Below are 27,277 nucleotides of genomic sequence, written 5' to 3' on the forward strand. Positions count from 1 at the left end.
AAAAGTAGGCAGATTTTCATCGACTTGTTCGCTTGTTGCCATGTCTAGTTTAACTTTTTTGCGGGAGTTTTTCCCTTTTTTGAATGAAAAATGCTGAGGTCACTCGCAGGAAAAATTATTTTTCGCGAGGCATTTGTCTGTTGACGTCACCAGCGTGCACAACGGAAAATTGAAGCACGCTCGCGCTATTAAATTTGACTGCACGAATTTACAAGCTATGTTATAAAATTGAATATCTAATAATGACCATTATGATGAAAAGCTGAGATCACTGAGTGACATGGTTAAAAGTCGTTGATCGTCATTTCTTGCTCCCCATGTCTACATTCACAAGTGAGATTGATGCACAAATGTCAATCGTCCCCTCTTTAGGAAGCAAGTATGGAAACAACCTTTTCAGTTTGTAATGAATTGTATACAACTAGTAAATGGCTAGACGCTGGTTCGTCAGTTTTTAACTGTTATGTCTTCTTACCCTCTGTAATTAAAGTTGTTACTTACTTACTTACTAAATTATATAAGGTAATTTGGTAATATCAGTTGAACTGATAACGTGAATTGGCGAACGTAAAGAATTTCAAAACTGAAGTTTCGAGCGTTAGCTCTTCGTCATCAGAGCTCTGAGTTGTCCCGGCCTAGGGCTTACGTTCAGTTTTGAAACTCTTTTCGGTGGCCAACTCAGTTGATAATACCAAATTACTTTCTCCCACTGACACAGAACCCCAGTTCCGTTTAAACAGAAACTTACCCCCCGTGTAAATCCCATATACTGATGATTTTTTTAGATATGCCGCAAATTTAAACAGTTTAATTTCAGGGCTAATAAAGAGTAACTTTTTCTTACATTGCACTTTATCTCAAATGCATTTGGAAGTGATGTCTTCGCTTTTGTAGTAGAAATTAAAGAATATTGAAAATAAATGTTTTCCTGAAAAGCTAACAAAAGGTTCCATTCAAAGTAACTTACCTGAGAATTGAGTTAGTGTGTAAAGTTTTCAGAAAGCAAAAGAGATACCATTTATTTTGAAAATATTATCGTTATTTCATTATACAATAATAATTACTTTGAGCTATCTTTACTATCCAATGCGCTGTGAATGCCAGAGATACTGAGTGAATGGAATAATATCAATGATTCAAAATAGTTTCTTGCAATGAAACAATGAATCACTTTGTAATACATTGTATGTATTAGAAAAAGAAGAAGAACGTCCATGACGCGGCAAAGATAATTGATGCGTATGATAGTTGTACGTCTTGACGTAACTGGCTCCACCCAATAGAACCTGGCAACCACTAAGGCGCATAATTTTAAAGTTTTAGTCACAATATTTAATATCCCTGTGAATTATCTTCGTTGGTTTATTTACGGCTTTCTTTTATCCACAAGTAGCAGTTAGAACGTCTTAATGCTTTTTTCAGCGCAAAATCGGCTGACAGATTGCGCCTTTACAATTCGAACATGGAAAACATTGCATTCCCTGTCCACAGGGTGATCTCGCACAGGGGTTGGGATACGGCGATACACCTAGAGTTGTTCCCGGACAGCGTACTGAAAAAAAAAAAAAAAACAGAAGAAGATATGAAAAAGATACTGTATAAGTGATTTTTCAGCTTCTCTTAGCAGTCCCGTCACCACAGCCCCACCCCATCAAACAGCCTAAAAATTTAGGGGGCGATTCCAACGAAATGTTTAAAATCCTTGCCGTGTAAATTATACTTGTAGATGTAATCGATATTTGTAGAGAAAATCTCAATCACTCCGTCAATAACAGTAATTTAACTTAGCAAGACCGTAGTATGCTCATGACTATGAATTAAAAAGCTTTAACCACAATAATCAGTATCATACCTAGTTTAGCATCAAGCGACGCTCTCTTAAAAATTGTACCTCCAAAAACCTATGGAAATAAAAGTATACTATTATAGACATTCAAATTAGGGGTAAGTGTGAGTAAAACTCCGATATATCGGTTGAAACTACAAAATAACTGGATTCTACCAGGGCCAGACTGCTAGAGAAATTATTCAAGAAAAAATTCAGATTTATGCATGAATTGAAAGTTTTGTGCGTACTTTTGTAAAGTTTCCAAATAAAATTACAGATAGCAAGCTGACCTCATTCACAGCTTATTTTTTTTTTTTTTTTTTTTTTTTTTTTACTTTATATGTGTAATTTCCGTTCATATTGCCAATTTCCAAAGATCATATGAAAATTGCAAGCCGGGACACCACAAAAGTTGACAGCATATCGGGACTCGTCATTTACGTTGCTGAATATTTTTTTGCTTCTGTTGACTTGCAAAACACCCAAATACAGCTGTACTGGTGAGGTTGATAAAGAATCTAATCTAGATGTAGCATTCTTGACTCACCTCTGGTGGTTGCGAGCAAACGTGACACATAAATAATACGGCTAAGTAGATCTTCACGGTTTGAAATATGAAACCGTACCACTTCTGAAAATTAGACCCTACTAAGAGATACAAAAAATGAAAATCTTATGTCAGCTCGGTGTGCAGTACCGTCTAGTTTATGTCAAAAATCACACCAGGCTTCGCGAGGGCAGAAAAAAACCCGTTCCCATTGGCAGACGACTTTAAAAAGCACAAGTTTACTCAACAAGAAAGACATAAAATCAATATCTTCATAGCTGACGGAAAGACGTTAGTGGTGACTTGATATTTCAATGTAGATTGGATGAACAAGCTTTGAATTAAACATAACAGAGCAATAAATAAGCCAACAAGAATGCTTCAAATTATATATATATATATATATATATATATATATCAAGTCACGTTTATGCTGTAAACTCCGGTGTTCTTCTCAGTTAAGAGCCAAAGGTATACTGTTCCTTCCCAGTGTACTGATTATACCATATAAATACACGTACGACCACTAAATCTTGACATAATGATAAACGTCTATGATGCGGCAAAAAAATCACTCATATCATAAATTTCTTATTGGCTCGTTTCTTGCTGACATGCTTCTCTTTACAAGATTGATGAACAAGTGTTAGGCGTTAGACGTAAACCGCAAATGGAGATAATTATATATATATATATATATATATATATATATAACTAACTGCAGACAGTACTGTTTCGGCCTTCTGGGCCTCATCAGTGCAGTGCTAATGCTAGGATGGGGGAGAACCGAGACGGTCACCCCTTGATGATTTTTTTGCTGCTCATTAGAAACAGGGATTAACAAAGGCGTTGAATTTAGGCTTCTAAAAATGTAAACAGTTTTCAGGAAGGAGTGAGTTTCTTAGGTCACTGAAATACCTTTAATTTTCTCTCCTTGGTGTCTCAATTATTTATAATGATCTTGAAACATATGCTGTTATCCAAGACAGTTTATTGGCTAAGAAACGGAAAGAGGTATTAAAATTAGTTTTGTTTTAGCTCTACGATAATGCTTTCACTTTTGCGTTAACGGAAAAGGTTAGTGAATCACGAAACACATAGTGTAATCTCAGTTTATATAGGACGTAGTGAAGGACAGTGTTTGTCGACTTTAGACAAGCGTAAAATTATTCAAGTGCATTGATCATTAAAAATTAATAAATCAATGGAGAGGACGTCAGCCATGATTTACAAGAAATCATTATATTGTCACTAAATGGCAAGAAAGAAAGAACTGAAACAATGAAACAATGGGGATATTATAACAGTCATTACGAAGATAGTGAGTAAATTTTGCAATTTGTCAATGACGCAGCAAAAATCACCGCCTTCTCGTGAATGTTGTGATCTTCGGGAAACTTCAATATTTTGAGGGTCTGGATGGGAGGGGGGGGGGGGGTACAAATGTCACTTGTCATTTAAAATCTCGGCCATTTATCCGGTCAGTTCTCAATTACATTTTAGGCCATTTGTCAATTGTCAATTAAATGACGGTTAATGATTAACTTGGCGAGCCTATTTTTGGCTGAAAAGGTACGTAAAGCGTAAACTCGAAAATTGATTCGAGAACACCTTTTGGTCAATTCTGGAATGACATAATTCCAAGATCCTCCAATTGACTCTCGGACGGTCTTTGTTTAAAGGGTTTTTAAGTAAGTTACATCTCTTCTGCACACCAAATTCTGTTTACACTTGTGCACTTTTAAAAAATTCCTCTTTACCTCTTTAGCCGGTAAAAATGTTCGAAAAAAGATCATCCGGAGTAAGACAGAAAAGTTGTGAAGAATCCTCTGGCTTAACAGATTGGTTTACAGTGCGTCGATTGCGATTGGCTCCGATGAAATGATCGGAAAGGAGTGTTCTTTTGTCTACTCTTCAAGAAGTTTATTAGAGATATCTACTGTGAGCGTACCTTAGAAATCCAAGCGAAAATGGGCGCCAATTGGTCGCCGGAAACTAAAAACCGTAATTGGGTTGATAGCTTCATCCTCTCGGTCAGAAAAGTCGTTTTCTGGGTCTGTGTCACACTCGTCTTCATATGTTCGCACCTCAGCAACTGCTACTTCAACGATACAGTCGTCAACAAATGTGACATCTGTCACATTCCCACCCTCCGAAGAAGCTTGAACTTTGTCGCTGCTGAACCCTACTGGCTGATCTCTAGAGTCAAAATCGTACCCTAATCCCGAGTGCACTTTGGTGGAATCTTGTTGCGATGTATGGGCGGCCGGTGGTAAAGCCCCTGCCTTATCCTTGGTAGTTTCCTCCCAAACTGTCCTTTGCCTCAACGAAAGATACCTCCTCAAAAACTCTTTCATAGTACTTTTAGTCTCGGAGTTGATCTCTTCTGATGGTAAGACAGGATAGTAGGATTTTTCATGACGGTAAAATACTTGGCTGCCCATTTTTTCACTGTCTTCAACGACTCTTTGGTAATTACATATATTTCAAGGTACTGGGAAAACTGCAATGCGGTGAAGGTCTCATGCTTAAAATGGAAACTGCATGTACATTCTCCGCAGCTGTTGTGAGTAATGTTCACAATTCAATGTCTTTCAAATAATCGTTATTAACTGAAGCTGTATACTAGGTCTACTCTGGGACATTAGGTTGCCTTAAGTCGCCTAAAGTCGCCTTAAGTCGCCTTAAGTTACCTTAAGTCGCTATTGGTTACATAATGTTGTTAGGTTTTATAATAACAATTTATAATTTACCAATTTATATAGCGCATATTTACATGTGCTGATCAATAGCGCTTATTACATTTTGTCAGTTGAGGCTGAGATTGGACATCAGCATATCAGGCAGCCCTGGCAGCTGCTTCAGTCCCTGTAACAATCTCACCTTCCCACCCATCCCGCAAAGACCCACCCACCCCACCCCAGGGAAGGACATCCACCAGACAATAATCTCGTGCATGGGAAATTAACATCTCCTACCCCTAACCCTGCTGGAGACGGGGCCTGCAGTTTATTCGGCCTTATTCAAGGAGACTAGAATATCTATCCATTTCTGGGTATTATAGAAAGGTAGCAAATTTTCCTCAGTTATTTTAAGACCATGAGTATTGGTCCAGCCGGGGCTCGAACCCTCGACTTCCTGCACATCACAATCCGGTGCTCTAGCCAACTGAGCTAACCGGAAGGAGGGTTCCACCCTAATCCCAATTGACCCCATTCACTACAGTCTAATAATAACAATCAGAGGAGGAAGCATGATGGCCGAATGGCTAGTGGACTGGACTTGAAATTAGTTCAGTTTTGGCGTCGTTATAGCATTTCAGTATGTTCTTGGGCACGACACTGTAAGCTCAAAGTGTCTCACCTTTTCCGGGTGTGAATATGGGTACTGGTTGGTAGGGGGGAGGTAACCCTGCAATGGACTATGAGTTAAATTGTTGTTATCGTGAGGTGGGCAATGGCTTCCATATACATAGAAACCCCATGTTAAAATAGTCATGCACCTGTCTAGCCCCTATGCTGGCATGGGTAACACTTACATGTAGGATTTCCTGATATAGGAAATCTGGCAATGAGTACTCTTCCATCTTCTTACCAAAACAGCTAGTGGCAAGAGTTCCATATAACCCCATACATTAATTATACATAGAGTGTTGCAAAGAAATCTTTATATTTAGACTTTATGAAATGAATGCATAATTAATGTATGGGGTTATATGGAACTCTTTCCGCAGCTATCTTTTTCAACAAAATTTCTGTCTTGTATTTCGTGATGAAAAAGTTGATAAAAGGGTTGACTCTGTATTATCATCTGGATAAAATATAGAGTAACATAAAACCTACAATATCAGATCATCAAGATAAAACGATAGAAAGGTATCCTGGAGAAAGGCTCAATTCTTGCCACTCACTTATACCTTGAGCAGTATAAATAACATTATAAAAAGTCAACTAAACTTAACTGAAGCTAAATTTTACCTTCTTAACTTACCAGAGTAAAATATTGACAAAAGTGGGCCATTTCTTCAGCATAAACTTATTGATTTGCTGTACTAGCTACTTCCACCATAGTATTCGACCAACTGAAAACATTTCAACTTTGTAACTCGACGAACCTACTAAAGCCGTAAATATTTATCTATCCTGAGGCTTTGATAGTCTTTTTGTGCATTCTCCGTCAGTTGGATGATTAACCCACATAAACTACTTCTGAGCCAAGAAAAGCCTATTACAGCAAACATGGCTGCCAGTAATATTTAATCACTTGACTTAAGTTTTGTGCCGTGACTGAAGTGCACGCGAGAACAACACGCACACGAGCTTGCTAAAAAGTATAGAGGTTTCCCGCATGACGTCACGTTTCCATAGAAACGCACTGACGGCCATCCTGAAGGTCAACCTCTCGCGGAAAACATAACACGAACCGAAGGGCTGACGGAAAGATGGTCAATTTTTGCTCTGTTGTCGGTTGTTCCAACCGCTCAAATCGCGACAAGAAGGGATATTATTATTTCCCAAGTGTTATCGTCCATCAAGGAGAAAAAGCGCTTGATTTTTCGTCTAAAAGACGCAAATTGAAATCCCAAGTAGTCCTTATTAAAGCACTGAAGGTTTTTTCAATGTTAAGTTTTGCCAATCAGTGCTTATCTGTTGTTCAAAGTGAGTAATGTTTCATTTGTGGCTTTCCTGAAATTGTAGTTTCTAGTATTGTAAACCAGAATAGTTTGCATGCAAACTGTTTCTCTGGAGTCAGTTTGACTTTTAAGGTTAATTGAGATAGATAAACCTTTAAATTACTAGTTACTTGGAGCATATACCCGTGGAGGCACATTGCATTGCAGTGTCGTGGGGACTTGTATACAAGTCAATGCATATTGGAATTCAAAATTTATATAGCTTTGGCAGGAAGTGAGCCCTGCCACTCTTGTGTCTGGTTTATTTCATTTACAGGGGCAGAATTTTTTGTACCAGAATATCACCTGTTTTGTTTTGTTTTGTTTTCTATTTGAGGGTGTGTTTCCATGCATTTCTCATAAATATCAATGCACTGATCGTGTACTTTACTGAAAAATGTAATTATTGGGACTGAATGAAATATTATTGTTATTGGGAGCACTATTGGTGAGTACGACTTCTATTTTTTAGGGACTGTGTAATTTGGGCACCAGCAAATGGTGGTGTTACCCAGTGTTTTCTTAGAGGCAACATAAAGGCTGCCGAAAAAAAAAAAAAAAAAGACCTACTAGAAGTGCTCCTTGAGCTGTTGCAAAGGGGCTGCCCTTAATGTGACACACATTCGTGCAGTGTAGACCTATTTTTCCAGGTAATTACTGTAAGGGTCCAACTATTTTATTCTTTGGGGAAGGAGTTGGCAGTTCATTTTGGCAAGGATTTTTTCCCTGAACCTCTTGGTGGGTCATTTTGGGTTGTTGTGTAACCCATTGTTTCCTTATAGACCTTATATATTAAGGGTCTACTCATAGTGTATTATACCTGAGTGATTTCCTAGAGCTGGCTCATCACTTACAGTGATGTATCTGGTCTACAAACATTAATATCGAATTTCTTTTGATGTTTCATCAAATTTTTCCAACCTTTGAACAAAAGAAATCATTGTTTTAAGAGCCAACCATGTGGCAAAGCAATGAGAAAAATCTTTATATGAGTTAACGTCGCTGTATCAAGGAAACCCAGTTCAGTTGAAAATATACCCATTTCGAGGGAGTAAAACCATGAAACATTTTTGGATTGTAGGTTGTCAAAGCACTCTAAACTTACAATTGATCCCCTAAAGGATTTGCAGCCACTCAGCAAGCATTATTGGGAAGCAATACAAAGTACCTTTTGGCTTGAATTCATAGCCTAAAATTTCGTCAGCAAAATCAAAAGAGACGAAATTTTTTTTAAACTGTCTTCATACATATCCTAATTTTTTCGTCCAGTGAATTTAGGACTAGATAGTTCACGAGGTCCCAGTAAGTTATCGGTGGAAAATCGCTAACATTTGACGATCATTCCTTATTTGCGGTCTCAAACAGATAAATGTTGTCTATACAAGCTATTGTTTTCAAATATTTCCCTTCATCGAGCGGATCGAGCGTTGAAAAGTAAGCTTTTTTCGCAGACATAGTCAGAATCGCTTGTTAACATTGGAAGACCTGACCTTAAAGATGGCGGCCAACATGGTTGCTATGAGATACGTGACGTCAACGGGAAACCTCTATACAGAGATTTTTTTCTGTGCCAAAAAAAAAAAAAAAACAGGAAAGAAAAAAAAAATTTCAAAGAACTTTAATGAATTCACTCTGAAAGTTAAACTGGGCGACCGCTTCAATAAAAAACACCACACAGGGTCTTTTCCCTCGTGGAGTAGATTATCATTATGGCCTACATTCTTTCCAATCCGTACCCACCGAAAAATTTCGCCTTGTGTCTATTGACTGGTTATCTGCTTGTACTGCGGAAAGAAATGGTAAATTCGAGGTAAAGTAAAGGAGATTTTTCGTTTATAGCAGATAGCATACTAGCGTAAGCCTACTTGGCCGCCAGTCGAAAAATAACACTTGAATGCTCACGAGGTCCTTATGATTCGATCAACAGTGGAGAAAGACCTTAGCATGTAGTTCTCAATATGGTATTGGAGGGTTTTGTCTAACTGAGGCAGGAGAACAACAAATTGGTTGGGTCCCTGAAAAGAACTGTGCAGTTTCGGATGCTGTTGGAAAGACATGCGATTTGCCAAACTTTTTTGCTAACATTGACAGTGCAAGTGGCAAAAATATGGGAGACAAGTTTACCAAGATAACAATTTTTGGGTCATCCTCGGTGTAAAAACCTGACGAGGTTTTCTTTGTTTCATGAGGTATTGTTTTGCTGTATGCTATTGTTTATAATGTTTTGTTGTCTTTATTTACGTCACTCGTGAGCTTCACAGGTTATTACACCGAGGATGAGCCCAATTTTTATAATTTTTGAGGCTTTGTGAAATAATTCATAATCAAGTTTTTCTTAATTAATTAGATGGGAAATGTATTGATAGTTTTACGTAAATCATATCTCTTTCTAAAATTAATAGTGTGTCTCTATGTGTATATTTTTGATAGGTTTGTTTGATGTTGGGCATATAACCCATAATGTATTCCTGGCTATTTATTCACTAGCTTTGACTGTATAATTTAACTGTAACTGTTGTGGTAGTTCTGTCTAAACATTTTAAGCTAAATTGGTTTCCTAGCTATTTATTCACTAGCTTTGACTGTATAATTTAACAATAACTGTTGTGATAATTTTTTCTAAACATTTTAATCTTAATTGGTTTCCTGGCTATTTATTCACTAGGCTTGACTGTATAATTAAATAGTAACTGTTATCGTAATAATGTCTCATTGTTTTTAGGTAAGTTGCTTTGAAATCTGGATATTTTAGACTAAGGTGACTTATGAGCACACAAAAGTAACCAAAATGACTATTGTGTTTATTGCAGGGTATTCTGTAGAATATTTTCAAGGTTTATGGAGAGACTTTTGCTAACTTTTATTTTATCACATCAGTCAAATAAAATTACTTTACATATGATGCTCGATCCTCGCATTAGATAGCGCTATTTAAGCAATAGCGAAAATCAGACCTGAAAAAAATCAGGCCTGTACGGGACTCGAACCACTGACCTCTGCGATACTAGTGCAGCGCTCTACCAATTGAGCTAGCAAGCAAACTGGGAGCAGGCCGTTAAGTTGATTCATAATAAACCCGTGAAAATGATAAATGAGATACAATGAAATATATGAAGTTCATATATTTTGTACTGCGGTTTTTTTTGTACTGCGATTTTTTTCAGGTCTGATTTTCGCTATTGCTTAAATAGCGCTATCTATTGCGAGGATCGTGCATCATATGTATCTAATACCGAAAAAATCGAAAAATCGAAAATTTACAGAAAAATCGAAAATAGTAACGTTCAAGAACACGACCTTACTAGGTCTGCAATTAATTCAATATACAGCATTTTTAACCTTAGTGGAAGACTGTCAATTTGCAATTCAAAGTGCCTGCATGTTATGCGCAAAATAGGGACGCTAAGTTTGGTTAGCTTATTTTTTGTATACCGTTCACAGAGATTGTATGTATCATACATGATCGGGTGGATCAGCTGACACTGACACTCTTCAAGAATGTAGGCACGGGCGGAGGAGTACGCATCTGGTTCTGCGACAGCTTGAGTGTCCCACTCATCTACAACTCAGTGACTTCCTTGCCGAAATTTCGCAGCCACCCTTGAGAAATAGGATTTTATTTGTTATGGCGCTAGGAATTCATCTACAGTAAATCTTCGACTCCCATCTTCGTGTTTTGCATGCCTCATATCTTGAGCCACTTGTACCGGATCTGCTTTCAATCCAGTCAGTTCTCCTATTTTAAATTTCCCGTCTAAGTAGGATTTCTGCTTAGCAATGCATCGGGAAGCCTTCTTCGAAGATTTCAATGCCCAAACCTGCGGTAACGCTTGAACACTTTGGCCTGAGAGCTCACAACTGGCAATAAGGGGCAGTGTGCTAGAACCTTCCTGGAGTTTTTCAGTGTAAAGTATCTTCGCCTTGTCGATAAGCGAGTGTCTTTCCTCTACAAATGTGCACTTACCATAATGCAAATGCAGCTCCAGGTTACAGTCGCCCTGAAAAGTACGCACGCATCCTTCAACTGGACAAGAAAAAAGACCGGCGTGCTCGTTGTCAGCAGATGCAACGATTTCCTCTCAAAAAAGCGGCGTCTTCTTGGCAAGGCAATGTGCTTGTATACATTCGACACCAACATAGCATATACACCGTCTTCATCGAATGTATCTACATCGCGACATCCTTGACATTAATATCAATTTGCTATGTAAAAGTGTTCTACACCGTGTCACGATCCAATCGAGTTTTCTCAGTGGAAAATAACCCCCAGGTTGTAAGAGATAGAGTTCATAGCAGAATAATTTCCTAGCTCTGTTCACAATAAATTGACCGATCAGTTGAATTGTGACTCTTCCTAGTGAAATTAACATAAGCCTATGCACACGGGCGCTGTTTTAATTAGCAAATAGGAGTGGGGTTGAATTAGTCTTACAGCAAAATGCCAGTCAAATACTCCACTGAGTTTGCTAGATATACGCTCCCCATTTAAGAAGTCAAATTATATATCGACTTGTAGAAATGTATGGAAATCATAGATTGGCTACTCAAACTCAGAATGGCTTATGCTTAAGTCAGCTTCGAACATTGCATATGGGATTTCGACCTTAAAAATATTGTAATTGTTGTAGGAATAAATGAGTTAAAAAAATTTTTTGCGCTTTACCATTTGACCTTTTCACTGTACATCGAACCAACTCTTCACCTCAATGTTTGTAGCTAACGGGGGATATTTAGCATGCTTTTTAGTGGCTCAGTAAATATCTAACACTCGCCATCTTCACTTCAGGGAGGAGTTTCTAATAGCTCTTTTTACAGTTCCCAGCACCAAATTGGATATATAACCACACACCCAAGTAAATGAGGCTGGGGTTGACTCGTGTAATATTTCTGGGAGCGGTTTTAGGGAAATTCACACGTGGGCTGTTAATTTGTGCGACCAGATCAGGTGTAAAATGAATAGTCCCAGCCGACATTCCGATAAAACTACTTCTTCTTAAAAGAATAGAAAACATTGAGCTGCTTTTGGCTGTCCAAATACATTTTAAGAATAAAGGCCTTCATATTTTTGCTCCCGCAACCGTGTCTTGAAGGAATTTTCCCTTTTTGTAAGGGATGACCATAGGTTTTATAAATATTGTCCTCAGCAAGGGTCGATTGTATATCAGACTCCGATGTTCCATCAACCCCTGCCCCGTTTACATACTTGCGCGGTTACATATCCAATATGTCATTGGGAACTGTAAAAAGGGCCGTTACCACCTGATTGTAGAGAAATGGTGTTGTCCACTTTGAATGTGGCCTGAGAGAATTCTTTTGACAACCTCAATTGCCCAAGGACCTGCTATTAGACTATATAGGACGTTTGGTTTCAAGCTCATGAAGAGAACTCTTCATTCTCAACTTCATCTTCAAAGATTTAGTAAAGATGTCTTTTGAACTTGAACTCTGGTAGAGTCCAAACAACAGGTTGTACAACTGTACGTTACTACTTAAATTTCGCGTATAGGTCAAATTCCTCTACTCAAGGCTATTTTCCTGAGTAGTAATTCAGATGCAATTTTAGGCTATACTGAAAAACACTGAAGTTTTGTGTTGTAAGCACTTCAACTTTCTTCTATCGGCCCGTCAACTTTCCTCCGTATTCTTGCACCAGTGGTGGCTCCTAGCTAAGCTGGCCTAATTCATCCATTCAATGACGCAGGGTAAAATTTAAATCAAAAGTTAATGCTTTAACCCCTAAGAGTGACCAGAATCCAAATTCTCCTTACATTATCACTCCTCAATCATCCATTAGGGTCACAAGAATAAAGAAAATAATCAGTAACTAAAAGCTCCTCCTGATTGTTGAGTAATTTTTCTATGTCATCACCTTATGGAAATGATTTTGATCCTTGTCATATGTTGAATGCTACTGTGACAAGGAATATACTCTCTTTCTAAAGGAGTATATCTAAATGCGGTGAAGCTTTCAAGAGATCCAGTAAATGGTAGAAGTGTCTTATATTAGAAAGGAAAATAATAAATTTCTGTCATAATTGTGAATGAGATTTCCTTGATAAAGATTTGTACATGGAAAATGTGCTTTGATCAAGGCTAAGTTGTTTTCTTTAAACCTCGTATGTCCCAGAGGTGATTAACCTGTAAGTTCTCCCTATAATAATTATACATGATCCAGCAAACAGGAAATGAGAATACTCAAACTTATCAGGTAGAAATTGTTACTCTGCATAATGGATTGAACATCAAATTCTCGTAACCAATTACAAGGAAATGTGTAGGTTAATGTGTAGGTTAATGTGTAGGTTAATGTGTAGGTTAATGTGTAGGTTAATGTGTAGGTTAATGTTAACACATTGACTGGGCATTCGGAACTGCTAGGGTAAAGAAGTCAAATGGATACATTTTACCTATTGAAGGTACATTGACAACCTCATGTTTCATACTTAGTTGTACCAAGTGCTTAGCACATCACTGTAGGTATTGCCATCAACAGAGCCAGAAAGGGCGTTGCCACTCTGTATGGTACGCAAGTTGAAGCAAAATTCTAAGAGTAACAGCTACTCAGAAATTGCAATGGTTCAGTTGGTTGCAATATTAGATTTCTTGAGTTTTTTTTTGGTGGTTGGTGGAAATCCAGGGATGAGGAAGTCAGTGGTCTCAGCAGTTGTGCGCAGAAGACATATTTCTTGTTATTTACTTCTTTAGCTCTGTCGAGATAAAATTCTAACAATGTATTCAACAACCCTAATGTACAAAAAGGTATGTCAAGTACATCCCCTCAAAAACATCCACAATTATACCTGTTGGTTATAAACGTGCTAAAGAGTCTACAAAATTGTCGTTAGCTATATATTCTGAAAAGATGAATTAATCTTGCTGAGCGCGCCAATTTCAAATCGAATTTACCGAAATTATTTTACAGTTTAGGACAGGTGTAGCTTAAAGTAAGATAGATGCGGTGTTGCCATAGCAATGTCCTGTCGAGAGAAGATCTCCACTTATAGTGCAGTTACTCGAGAAAATTTTAGCTTTTCTTCACTTCTTAATTGCGGTACCTTTTTTTTCACCGTTTGATATGGTTGGTACATCTGGGATTGGAAAAAAATAATGAAAAAAAAACAAAAACGCGTTTTAAAATACTGATTAATTTACGACGTGAATAAAATTTTTCTTTAACACAAAAGGGAATGTGTTTCTTTTCCTTAAAGACCTAAAAGTGAGTTTCAATACTTATTTCACAACCTTGATTAACATAATATAGAGTTGTTATACAATTTGAAAGCTCATGGCGATATCGAAACGTGTCTTTCAACTGAAATCGGATTCATTTCCATAAAGGACCCTTTGATATACGAAAGGAAACTAATCAAATCCAAGAAAAATGGTATACTTTTCGGGACAGGTTTTTTTTTTCTAGGGCAGCCTGTCGTCTAGAAAATTGTATAACTCGGTTAACCCTGAAAACAAAACGAAAGGTTGAATTCTTGCATTCAAGGATTATTTATTCGCGTTTTTCATGTTCGAAGACACTAAGAGAGTTTTTCCAAAGGGTTTGCTGGAGTTTTGAGACATCTACCTTTGTTCTAATGAGAAGGTCTTGATTTACATATGTAAATATTAATATATTAACTAAAGGTTCAGCTTATTTATATAGCTACTGCGAGACTTTGTTACAGACCACTGGACAGCATACATACCCCCTTGGCACCAGTGCAAAACTTTCAAGGGTCCGCTAATTAAGTTGCAACCCCAAAAAGAAGTTTCATTGAACAATATTCGAGAGGGAAACATTTTTGGTTCGACATTTGCGTGTCAGATTGAGTGATATCTTCATTTGGTAAACAATTGCGCTTTAAGATCGATTTACATATAAAAAGACGGTAATTGTTTTTCGCTAGTTGTGGGTAATAAACACTCTCTTGTTATCTTTTCAGAATGGGTTCGCCGACAGAAAGCCGATACCGCAGTTGGGTACAGACAACTATTTGACAGTTATATTTCCTTCTTGCTGACATTTTCACTCCAAAATCCTCTCCTTTTGCTTTTAAAATCTTCAAATGTACAGTAGGGGCACTTAATTTTCTAAAGGTGCCAGGCAGGTACATTTGCTAACAATATTTTCTCGTGCATTATTAGAGGATAAAAAACCACTGAAAGTGAGTACCTGTCTGTGTGTCTGTGTGTCTTTATTGTTCAAAAGATAAAATTACATATCTTATGTTACATCTAATACAGGAAGTATGACTCTATTGATTCGACGCTGAAATTTTGTTCAACGTTGCATTGAAAATTATATGCAGCAGACGAATTCTTTGTCTTGATTGCTGTCAAACCTGAGTGGTTTTTAATCAATGCGAATGCATACACAGCTACATTTGAAGTCAATTTCAATTTAGATGAATAAAGGGGCTCCCGGCATACCAGAGTATGACTCTATTGATTCGACGCTGAAATTTTGTTCAACGTTGCATTGAAAATTATATGCAGCAGACGAATTCTTTGTCTTGATTGCTGTCAAACGTTGCAAAGCTTGTAGACATATATGTTTATTTGAGGAGGACCTGGTAAGAACCAGCTCAAAACAATACGAAATTACGCCATCTGCAAGAGTTAACTGATGTGAACAACGTCATGCAAATAGATAAGAGTCTCTACAGCGACTGTTCAGTACGAGCAGTATGAATTCACGTCCAGTGGCTCAGTGGATCTTGAGAGTTATTAAACACTACCCCTGCCATTTGGGTAATGTCCTCATGGGTTGATGCCAATAGTCTCAAATCAGTGTAAGAAAAATGCAAAAGCTATTTCTCAGTCAGTTTAGATAAACGCATAAGTACTTAAACTTGTTGTGATTTCCTTTTTTTAGCTCTGTCTATTTTACACCTTAGGAAGGTGTTTCCGAGAACACCTTTGCGACGTAGAAAGGAATGACAAGGATGCATTAAAGCTAGTCTCTAGACACTTTAATCTACCTAATCATTCGGCAAAGCAGCATATGGCAATCTGCGGCCTTTCCTTACATTTGGGCAGCTCGGAAAGTCGCAAAACTCTTGAACAAAAGTTTATTTTTCAAATCGGCACTCCTAACCCCATAGGTATCAACGAACGCTTTTTATTCTATTTACTTATTCGTGCTTTTCTCGTCACTATGTTCCCACCAATAGCCTAGCCCCTTTTTCTGCATATAAACCCACACATAACCCACAATTCCTCCATTCGCTCTGACGGAGGGCTAATGCTCGAAACGTCAGCTTTTTAACTCTTTACGGTGGCCAATTGACACTGAATTTCAACTTAGTTGATATGATCAAATTACCTTGTTACTCCCACCGACGAAGCACCACAGTTTCCTTAGAAACTTCCCCTCTTTATAAAGTAATTAGCTCGAAAAAATTAGCTTTTCTTTAGTTCTTAATTGTGATATCTTTTTTCCACTTTTGATATGGTTTGTAGAATTATAATTAAAAAATAAGACCTTCTAAAAAGGAGATTACTTTGCGACACGATTAAAAGTTTTCTCTATCACAAAAAGGTGTCTGTTTCAGATGCGGTCTGGCTCTTCATTTCAGTATATCGTTTCTTTTCTTTGAAAGACCCTAAAGTGAGCTGCAATACCTTTTTCCTCACAATTGATCAAAGGTGGTTAGAACTCGTTTGGAAGTCAATGCGCGCAGTTTTTGGCAAAGGGGGAAAGTACATTTTTTATGTCAGGGTTTTTAACCCTTTTTTGCTTTCGCACTTTTTAAATCTTCTTTGAACTAATTGCACTTCTGCAGTAATAAAACACAGCTGTCAATTTGTAGGGGAAAGCTTTTGTTGCCATGCCTCATCGTCCTTTCCGTAAAATGGGCCAAATCGCACCTGGAAGACCTTTATATTTTTTAAACTGCATGTGCTTTCACAGTTAATAGGCACAGCTGTCGATTTATTGGGCAGAACTTTCTTATCGTACAATGGGGCAAATCGCACGTGATAGACTTTTCCCTTCCTTTAACTAAGGGCGCTTCCACAATCACTAGGCAGACGTCAGGCGGGTCTGTAAAACGCGGACCGAATAGATGCGGATGGCGGATGCGGATAGCAAAATGTGGATGAAAAATTGCGGATGGAAAAATGCAGATAGAAAAAAAATCGGTTGGAAAAAAACCACAACAACATTAAACATGTCTTTACAGTGGAACCTCGCTATGTCGGGCTCGGTTTAATTTAAGTCCCGCTATTTTGAAAAAAAATTCATTTCCCTAGGATTTACCCTTGTTCCCCTGCTAAAACACCAAAATAGTGCTAACTCGCCGAAGACGCTTCACAATGGCCTGAGACGCTGGTAATCAACAAAGAATACAGCTAGGCAACTGGTGAGTCAATTTTATTCAAAACATGACACTTTTCCTCTCTTTTAACGAAAACCGATAACATCCCATAAAAACCTTTTTAAATAACCATTGCGCAACACTGCAAGAGTCACGTCCGCGCTTCTAGTAGTGAGCTTGGGTTGCCTGTGTCACGATACAAATCAATCAACGCTCTCGTTCATGAAACGCTGCCACTCTTTCATGTTGACGCCTGCAATGATGGAAGTCGTGGTGGAAAGTTCTGGCTCAGAGAGCGGGGAGTTGCCTGTTTTTGAGATCACATGGTGAGTTACTGTTACACTAATAGTTTAATTTATCATTTTCAATTTGGCTGGTGCTTTCTAACTTCCTGAGCAAACTGTATCCTTTTAAATCTGCAATTTGTATTTTGCCGATCTGCTGGAGGGAAAACATAGCATGGAAAGAGATAGGACGTATTGTGTCTTGACTTCATACCTGCATATCTCTATTTTTCTTCGATTCTCGAGTTTGAAATGAGTCTTGTTGAATAGAGAGAAAAAATGTCTCGTTTTGAAAATTTCAATAGGTATACTATTCTACAGTCTTGTAGCCGAAACAGCGAAAGAGCGTCCTCCCTCTGATTCTCTTTGGTATTTAGGACAAACAGCATTAATGCTTGAATATCTAGTGTTGCGGGAGTGCCGCTTATTATTCAAAATTAGGTGTTCATTTAGATAATTCGGCAAACGCCCATTAATTCGCTTATACATTATTATGCATTTATCTATCTTATGTTGCTCATAAAAAGGAATCCAACCTAGCTTGTCAAAAAAAGCAACTGATGGTGTCGTGCGATCGGCTTATCTGATCACTAGAGTCTAGAACACATTCTCACTTCGCACCGGGATTTTTCCAACTCCATGGTTAAATCAAACATCAACAAGTTTTGTTGTTTACCAAATTCTAAAGTAAACGGCTTTTATATGCAAAGCCCAGTGGAAAGGTAGGTTGGTGGTGATTGGGTAAAATTCTTTCAGGAACTAGAAGTAAAAACAACGAAACCTAAATGGATGGCGCACGTGTTGACATTACCATGTTACCCAAATTTCCAGCCTATTTATATAGCTACTGCGATAATTTTTTTACCCGACAAACGTCTGGAGAGCATACCTCCCTGAAATCAGTGCAAAACTCTCAGGATTCCTCTAATTAAGTTGCAACCGAAAATAGAAGTTGTTATTGGTTCGACATTTGCCTTTGAGAACGAGGTTTTATTTATTTGATAAATAATTACTCTTTAGGATCGATTTACTTATAAAAAGACGGAAATAATTTTTTGTCGTTAGCTGTAGGTAATAAAAAAGATAATGATTATCCTCTCAGAATGGGTTAGCCGACAGAAAGACGAAACCGCAAATGAGTGTAGAAAACTATTTGAGAGTTATTCCTTTTCGCTGACATGTTCACTCCAAAATCCTTTCCTTTTGCTTTTAAAATTTTCAAATACACAATAAGGGCACTTAACTTTCTAAAGGTGCCAGGCAGGTGTATTTGCTGATAATTTTTTCTCGTGCACTATCAATGGAAAAAGAACCACTGAAAGTGAGTACCTGGGTGCTTTTTTTTATCAATGCGAATGAGCACACAGCAATATTTGAAGTCAATTTCAATTTAGATGACTAGAGGGACTCATGCACACCACAGTGGGACTCTAATGATTCCACACTGAAAATTTTACTGAACGCCGCTTTTAAATTACTTGCAGCAGACAACTTCATTTGTCCTGATTGCTGTCAAACGGTGCTCATTTCATGTTCTTTACTCATCATGGATTTACTCAAATCTGCTGTGGATTGAAACAGTCATGTTAAGCATCATAAATGTTGCAGAATTCCTTGGAAATTTGTCCGTCTGTTATGCTGTGTACCGAAACCAAAGACTCCGCACACTTTCCAACATGTTTGTTGTTTCGTTGGCTGTGAGTGATATTCTGATGTCCACCTGCTGTATGCCATTTTCTGTTGTTACTTTAAATCGTGGCAAGTGGATCTTTGGAGACAACTTCTGTCGATTCCATGGATTCGGAGTGTTTACATTTGGACTAGCATCGTTGCACACCATGGTACTAATTGCAGTAAGTCGATATTTCTGCATTGTCAAACTTGAGAGGTACATCGTGTTATTCAAAAGGCAAATAATTCTGCTCTACATCGGTGTTTTCTGGTGTACCGTTTTCATTGGCTCCGTTCCTCCCTTTTTATTCGGTCATGGTGGCTTCGAATTCCAACCGGGGAAGGCATTGTGCCTGTACACATTCGACACCAACATAGCATACACCGTCTTCATCGAATGTATCTACATCGCGACACCTTTGACATTAATAACAATCTGCTATGTAAAAGTATTCTACACCGTGTCACGATCCAATCGAGTTTTCTCCGTGGAAATTAACCCCCACGTTCTAAGAGCTAACGTCGAAGAAGCCAAAGTGACTAAGACTTTAGCTGCTGTTATGGTTGGTTTTGCTTGTTGTTGGCTTCCAGTGTGTATCATCGACTACATTGATGCAGCTCAAGGTGAACCCACTTCGTCCAGACAAGCTTACCTTACATACGGTTTCTTGGTCTATTTGAGCAGCACAATCAACCCGTTCATTTATGGAGCCTCAAAAGAGCATTTCAGACGAGAATACACGGGGATTTTATGCGACACGTTTTGTATTAAAATCTGTCGTTGCTCAGAAACGTACGAAGCAGAGTCTTCCAGCGATTGTCGAAGAAATGGCCTAAAAGTGAGGCCTTGTTAGGGGAGGTTCAGTCATCTCCTATGCCTAATCTTTCGGGGGCAGTTATCCCTTATCCCTATAACAGAACCGCGTCTTTGCAAAGAGTCCTCAATTTAGCTGGACCTTTTGTCCGAACATTAATTTTGGTAAACAGTGTTAAGAGAGCGGAAAGCTAACAGTTGACTGAAGGACATTTATCTTATTATATCAACCCAAAAATTCAGTCTTTATTGATCTTTTTACGTAAAAAAATATACATAATAAAATAAAGTGAGATAAACAGTTTTTCGTATTGATCTTTATTTACATATTACATTATTCAGTAAGCCTGAGGCTTATTGATCGCATAAAACCGTGGTCTAGGTTGGACCTCGTGTAAATAAGCAGGTCTACAGGTCCATGGGATATACTTTGATTTATGTTTACGAGAATTCTATTAATCTGCACCCAGGCCATTTTCACATGCTATTCGAGTCTTATTGTGGCAGTCGTAAGATTCCACCTCAGAAGTTTTGTCCATACATAGCAATACAATTTTCTAGCTCTGTTCACAATAAACTGATTGATCAGTTGAATTGTGACTCTTGCTTGTGAAATCAGTTAACACAAGCCTGTGCACCGAGGGTGCTGCTATAATTAGCAAATAGGAATGGGGTTGAATTATTCATACAGCAACTGCCAGTCAAATACTCCACTCAGTTTGTTAAATAAATGCTCTCCATTGAAGAGGTCAAGTTATTGATGTGTAGAAATGCATGGATACCATAGTGAGAATGAGTCTGTTTGTGTACAAGAACCTAACACTCAAATTTAGTACTACTAAAACCGTGAAACGGCTTGAACACATGCTCTGATTGGCTACTCAAACTCAGAATGTCCTATGCTTAAGTAAGCTCCGAGCAATGCATGTGGGATTTGGGCCGTAAAAACATTGTAATTGTCGCAGGAATAAATTAGTTAAAATCATTTTTGTGCTTTATTATTTCACTTTTTCAGTGTACGCCGAAACCGCTCTTCACCTCAATATCTGTACATTTTTAAGCACTTAGTTAGTTTACAATGTAGCTGAAAAGCCCCTCAGGGGGAGCTGCAAATTACGTACTTAGTTATTTATAGCAAGCGGGGGATATTTAGCATGCTTTTTAGTGGCTCAGTAGATGCCTACCACTCGCCATCTTCCCTTCAGGGAGGAGTTGTTAATAACTCTTTTTAAAGTTCTGAGCACCATGTTGGATATGTAACCGCACACCCAAGTAAATGAGGCTGAGGTTGACGGGTGTAATATCTCTGTGAGCGGTTTTAGGGAAATTTGACACGTGGGCAGTTAATTTGTGCGATCAGAGGAAAATGGGTAGTCCCAGATCCCGATAAAACTACTCGTTCTTAAAAGAAAAGAAAGCAGTGTGCTGTTTTTGGTTGTCCAAATACACTTTGAGAATAAAGGTAAAGCAGACCGTCACGGACTCCCATTGATCGCCTTCATATTTTTGCTCCACAAGCGTGCCTTGAAGGGATTTTCCCTCTTTGTAAGAGATGACGAGAGGTTTTATAAAAATTTTCCTCAGCAAGGGTGGATTGTGACTCAGACTCCAATGTTCCATCAACCCCAGCCCGCTTGCACGGTTACACATCTAATATGCCATTGGGAATTGTAAAATGGGCCGTTACCACCTGATTGTATAACAATGGTGTTGTCCAGTTTGAATGTGGCCTGAATTGAATTCTCGGTTTTAATTCAAATTGTTTTGACAACTTCAATTGCACAAGGACCTGCTGTTAGACTCTATAGGAAGTTTCGTTTCAAGCTCATATGCATACGGATGTTAGGGTGTAAAGAGTTGAGCATGATAGGAAAACATGTCAAGGCTTACTGTGATTAATCCAGGTAAAGCACAATCAACATATCTAAACCCTATGGAATAATTTCGATCCTTGTCATATTTTGAATACTACAAGGCATGTACACTCTTTCTAGAGGAGTATATCTAAATGCAATGAATCTTTGAAGAGGTACAAAAAATGGTAGAAATGACTGTTATTAGAAAGGAAAAATGGTATATTTGTGTCGTAACTGTGGATGAGATTTCCCTGATAAAGATTTGTACCTGGACAATATGCTTTGATCAAGGCTAAGTTGTCTTCTTTAATCCCTTAACTCCCAGAAGTGATTAACCTGTAACTTCGCCCCATAATATCCATACATGATTCAGCAAACAAGAAATGAGAAAACTCGAAGTTATCAGGTAGAATTTTTTACATTGATTAAATACCAAATTCTCGTAACCAATTTACAAGAAAATGTGTAGCAGCTAGATGGGAGAATTCATAATCAGATCTTGGGAGTTAGAGGTTAATGTTATCACATTGACTGGACATTCGGAACCGCTAGAGGAGAGAAGTTAAATGGGTACATTTTAGCTTTTGAAGGTTCTTTGACAATCTCATGTTAATACTTATTTGTACCAAGAATTATCTCTCAGATTATGTTACTAAACAGGACAAAGTTGCGCATCAGTTTCAAGGTATAAGTTTTGTCTGCGAGGTACGAACATAATAGCATACCCGCTAAAAGACAGCTACAACACAAAAATGTAATACTTCCTCCCTCCTAATCGCGTAAACATAATTAAATATTTGGTTGTTTTTTCACGGTAACTTTTCCCCAGTGTTTAGCCAATTAAAATCTACTCAGCTTACACTAAAATGAAGTAACTACTTCTCAGAAGACCCTATATTTCAAGTGCCTGATAAGTGTAGGTAAGTTTTTCCAATTCGTCAAACTAATCCTGGCCTAACTTGTTTCGACGAAAACTGCGCCAAAGTACCCTAGGGGAATAAGATTGCTAACTCTTGCCTTGCAAAGTCAGCTGAATCGTTAGAGTCCTTCATTTTTTCCCCTTGTTTCCTGCGTTCTAAAAGCACAAGAAATTGGAAATTCCGCTACCTCAGAAGTATTCTTTTCTGACGGTCTATTAATATTTAAATATTGTCAGAAAGGATCCTTTAATCTACGGAAATTGTTCTGGTATCTAAATACAGCTGTCGCTGGGCGTGCATAGGTCGGAACTTTGTTTTACTGGCCAAGGAGAGACATTGTTTAAATCAAAAAACAAAAACGTAAAAAGAATGACCTTGACTTCTTATGGGTTCCAAGGAAGCATAACTTCTTTTTTTTTTGGCACTTTAAGCGTGAGTTTCCCTAGTTCATGAGGTCGAAAAAATTGAAATGTGGACATGCGGAATGAGTAACAGTAGAGGAAAATGTACGGTGGCCTCCGGAACTCCCTTCTCAGGTGAAAAAAAAAAAAAAAAAATTAAAGAAGGAATTAAGAATTCCCACACTAGTTGCTACACATTTCATTGTAAGTTGGTTACAAGAATTTGGTGTTCAATCAATGTAACAATTTCTACCTGATAAGTTTGAGTATTCTCATTACCTGTTTGCTGGATCATGTGTGGATATAAACAGGGAGAAGTTACAGGTTAATCACTCCTGGGACTTAAAAGGGCTAAGGGAACAATTAATTTAGCCTTAATCAAAGTACATTTTCCAGGCACAAATCTTTATCAGGGAAATCTCATTCACAATTACGACAGAAATATGTTATTTTTCCTTCCTAATAAAAGTCATTTCTACCATTTATTGGACCTCTTCAGAGATTCGCTGCATTTTGATATACTCCTCTACAAAGAGTGTATAATTTCCTTGAAGCATTCAAAATATAAGAAGAATCAAAATCATTTCCATAAGGTGTAGCTATGTTGATTGTGTTTTACCTGGATGAAACGGAAAATTTTGAGATATTTTCCTATCATGCCTAACCCTTTACACCCAAACATCAGTATGCGTATTCCCCATAATGTTCTCTCTACATTTCCTAAGGTGCTGACAAGGAGAAATTAGTCAACAATCAGGAGGAGCTTTTAGTTGCTGATTATTTCTTTTATTCTTGTGACCCTAATGGATGATTCAGGAGTGATAATGTAAGGAGAACTTGGATTCTGGTCACTCTTAGGGGTAAAGTGTTAACTTTTGATTCAAATTTTTCCTTGCATCATTGAATGAATGAATTAGGCCAGCTTACCTAGAGCCATAGCTGGTGCAAGGAAAAAGAGGAAAGTTGAGAGGCCAATAGAAGAAAGTTGGCATGGTTACAAATTATTCAAAGAAATTTGACATAATTGTAAACTTCAATGTTTTTCCACATACCACAGACCCTCCTCCTTGGAATATTTGAGAAGTTCTTCAAGCAATTTACTTCCAACTCCCATTTTCTGACAAGTTCTGGAGACATACATCTGCTGAAGCTCTGATGTTCTAGCTTTGTGTAAATAGCCAACTGGTTTGCCTCCGGCCAGTTGGGATTCTTAACAATGTTATGTTCAATTTGAATTATTTGTTTATAGTCCACAATGTAAACTAATGGGCTACCAGTAATTGTGTCAGCTATTAAAGTTTATTTATGTTATTTACATTTATTATCCAACTACACCTAGACGAGTACAAATAACGCCATAGACGAGTACAACTATCACGCGGTATTTGTACTCGTCTATCGTAGAGTACCGGTTAAACAGGTTTTCTCGCATCGCGCAAGAGAAGAATTGGATTGTAGTTAGGAATAAAAAAAAACAAATGGTGGACAATTTGAATCATATTTCCGAAGACGAAGAGTCAGAATGGCTGGCAAATATATATCCAAGTTCATTAGATGAATCGAACGAGGAAAAACACCTTGACGACCAGAAATTTTCTTCATTTAATGAAGAAAATAGAAACAGCAACGCAACAACGCGCCAATTCCGTTCCGCTTCGCATACTTCTGTCACGCACTCCCCATAAATATCCGCGAAATTCGCCCGCACTGAAATAACAGCTTGGCGTGTTGGATAATAAATAACTTCTTAGACGTTTTGTTGTGTAGTACCGCTGAGTATTTTTACTCGTTATTTGTATTTTGACGAGCCCTACGGGCTCGTCAAAATACGGCACAACTCGTAAAAATACTCAGCGATACGACACAACAAAACGTCTCATAAGATATATGCATTTATATGATAAACATCTTATTAACCGAGCTAGGTCGGTCTGTATGGGAGAATATTGACCTCGGTCGCTGGTACAGACCTCACTGCGTTCGGTCTCTACTGGCGACCTCGGTCAAGATTCTCCCATACAGACCTCACGCTCGGTTAATAAGAACTAAGTCCTGTGTAGGAGAAATGGAGCTCTTCAAATAAAGACAACTTTGATTGGTTTCGTATGATGCACGATCCTCGCAGTAGAGAGCGTTATTTATGCAATAGCGAAAATCAGACCTGAAAAAAAAAATAAATAAAAAATGAGGCTTGTACGGGATTCGAACCACTGACCTTTGCGATACTAGTGCAGCGCTCTACCAATTGAGCTAATTGGTAGAGCGCTGCACTAGTATCGCAGAGGTCAGTGGTTCGAATCCCGTACAGGCCTAATTTTTTATTTATTTTTTTTTCAGGTCTGATTTTCGCTATTGCATAAATAGCGCTCTCTACTGCGAGGATCGTGCATCGTACGTATCTAATACCGCAGTTCAAATATATGAACTTCATATATTCATTGTATTTGATTGGTTTATCACTATTGGGATCAGAACCAATAATAGCACTTGTTATAATTTTGATTGAAATGATGGCAGAAGAAACAAACTCACGTCAAGATGCGTCATTTGGAAATGGCGCCAAGGGTTGATTTGGGTGAAGGGCAAAAGCCAACCAGAAATTAGACTTTTCTCCGATAGATTATCAGGCAAATCATTTTATGTATGCAAGGACTAAGTTTAGCCACAAGGCGTTCGGAAGCTTTTGACTTTTCAAGAAAGTTTTGGAAATTCTTACCAGTTTAGGAAAAATTAGCAAGTTTTTAGGTTATTGGCAACTTTTGGCCAAAAATAGCCAGGAAGCTGTCGGAACGCCTGGCTAATTAACATCTGTAAAGCAAGCGGAGCAGAATGCTCTGATAGTCCAATAAACCTTTTCACCATTCGTACACCGATCTGTACGATCGGGTTTCCTGTGGTTTTGGTCAGCGCTGTTGGCACATCGGGACGAGAATGTTTAATTGTAAAAGCTCATCAGATGACTGATCTCAGAGAAGTCGACTTAAATTGTCTTCAAGAACTTTTAGGCATCCTTTGGAGAGTTTTCGGCAACTAGCGCGCTGGACTGTTGTGTGTGAGGTCGAGGGTTCGATTCCCGGCCGGACCAACACTCAAGCTCTTAAAATAATTGAAAATAATTTGCTACCTTTCTATAACATCAAGAAATGGTTAGATATTCTAGTCTTCTCGGATAGGGACGAATAATGGAGGTCTCGTCTCCTGCAGGGTTGGGGTAGGAGACGTTAATTTCCCACACACGAGATTACTGTGTGATGGATGTCCTCCCCTGGGGTGGGCTGGTGGGATGACAGGCCCCCATTTTAACCAGCTTCACGTTTAACTGGGCTGGCCTGTCTAATTATCAATTGCATATTGTAAAACATGGACTGGATTGGATTTGTAAAACATGGATTTGTAAAACATGGATTTGTAAAACATGGATTTGTAAAACATGGATTTGTAAAACATGGATTTATAAAACATGGATTTGTAAAACATAAATTTGTAAAACATGGATTTGTAAAACACGGATTTGTAAAACATGGGTTTTTAGCTACCAATTCAAACACTGAAAATTATCCGTGTTTAATTTTTTTCTCGTGACCTTCTTCGCTCTTTTTCACGTGTTTGCTGGATGCAGAGTATTCACTTTTTCACGTATTTGAGTTAACTGAAAAAGCTCTGTCCAGATATGTACAGTTACTATAACAAATATGGAAAAAATTTCACGTACATGGTGCTTAGATAGACTCCAGTGTTTTATTCATCTTTAACACAGGAGAAGAAACAAATGTAAAGTCAGCCAAATAGACGGTCTCAAATGTTTCGCTTCCAAGCTCTTCTTTAATTTTTACATAGCTCCCCGAGAACTCTGGAAACTTAAATCCACGTTGCCGTTTTCTGGTCAGAGATGGAAGTTTAAAAGAAGCCGCCATCCGGCTTCCTTGCACAATAACCTATCTTCTCTCGCGCAAATTTAAAAGATGCAAATTTAT

The 27,277-nt window shown here is 38.1% G+C and overlaps 1 protein-coding gene and 1 pseudogene across 1 annotated transcript; both read left to right on the forward strand.

Moving 5' to 3' along the window:
- LOC148738012 (melanopsin-B-like) overlaps positions 1-11,356 on the forward strand; it is a 39,117-nt pseudogene extending 27,761 nt beyond the window's left edge.
- A 7,868-nt stretch (positions 11,357-19,224) lies between these two features.
- LOC111346229 (melatonin receptor type 1B-like) lies at positions 19,225-20,166 on the forward strand. The gene has a single exon (XM_022953529.2). The coding sequence runs from the start codon at positions 19,225-19,227 to the stop codon at positions 20,164-20,166; it is 942 nt and encodes a 313-aa protein (XP_022809264.2).
- The last annotated feature ends 7,111 nt before the right edge of the window (positions 20,167-27,277 follow it).

The sequence above is a fragment of the Stylophora pistillata genome, chromosome 2 (assembly GCF_964205215.1).
Source record: "Stylophora pistillata chromosome 2, jaStyPist1.2, whole genome shotgun sequence".
NCBI classification, from domain to species: Eukaryota; Metazoa; Cnidaria; class Anthozoa; order Scleractinia; family Pocilloporidae; genus Stylophora; species Stylophora pistillata.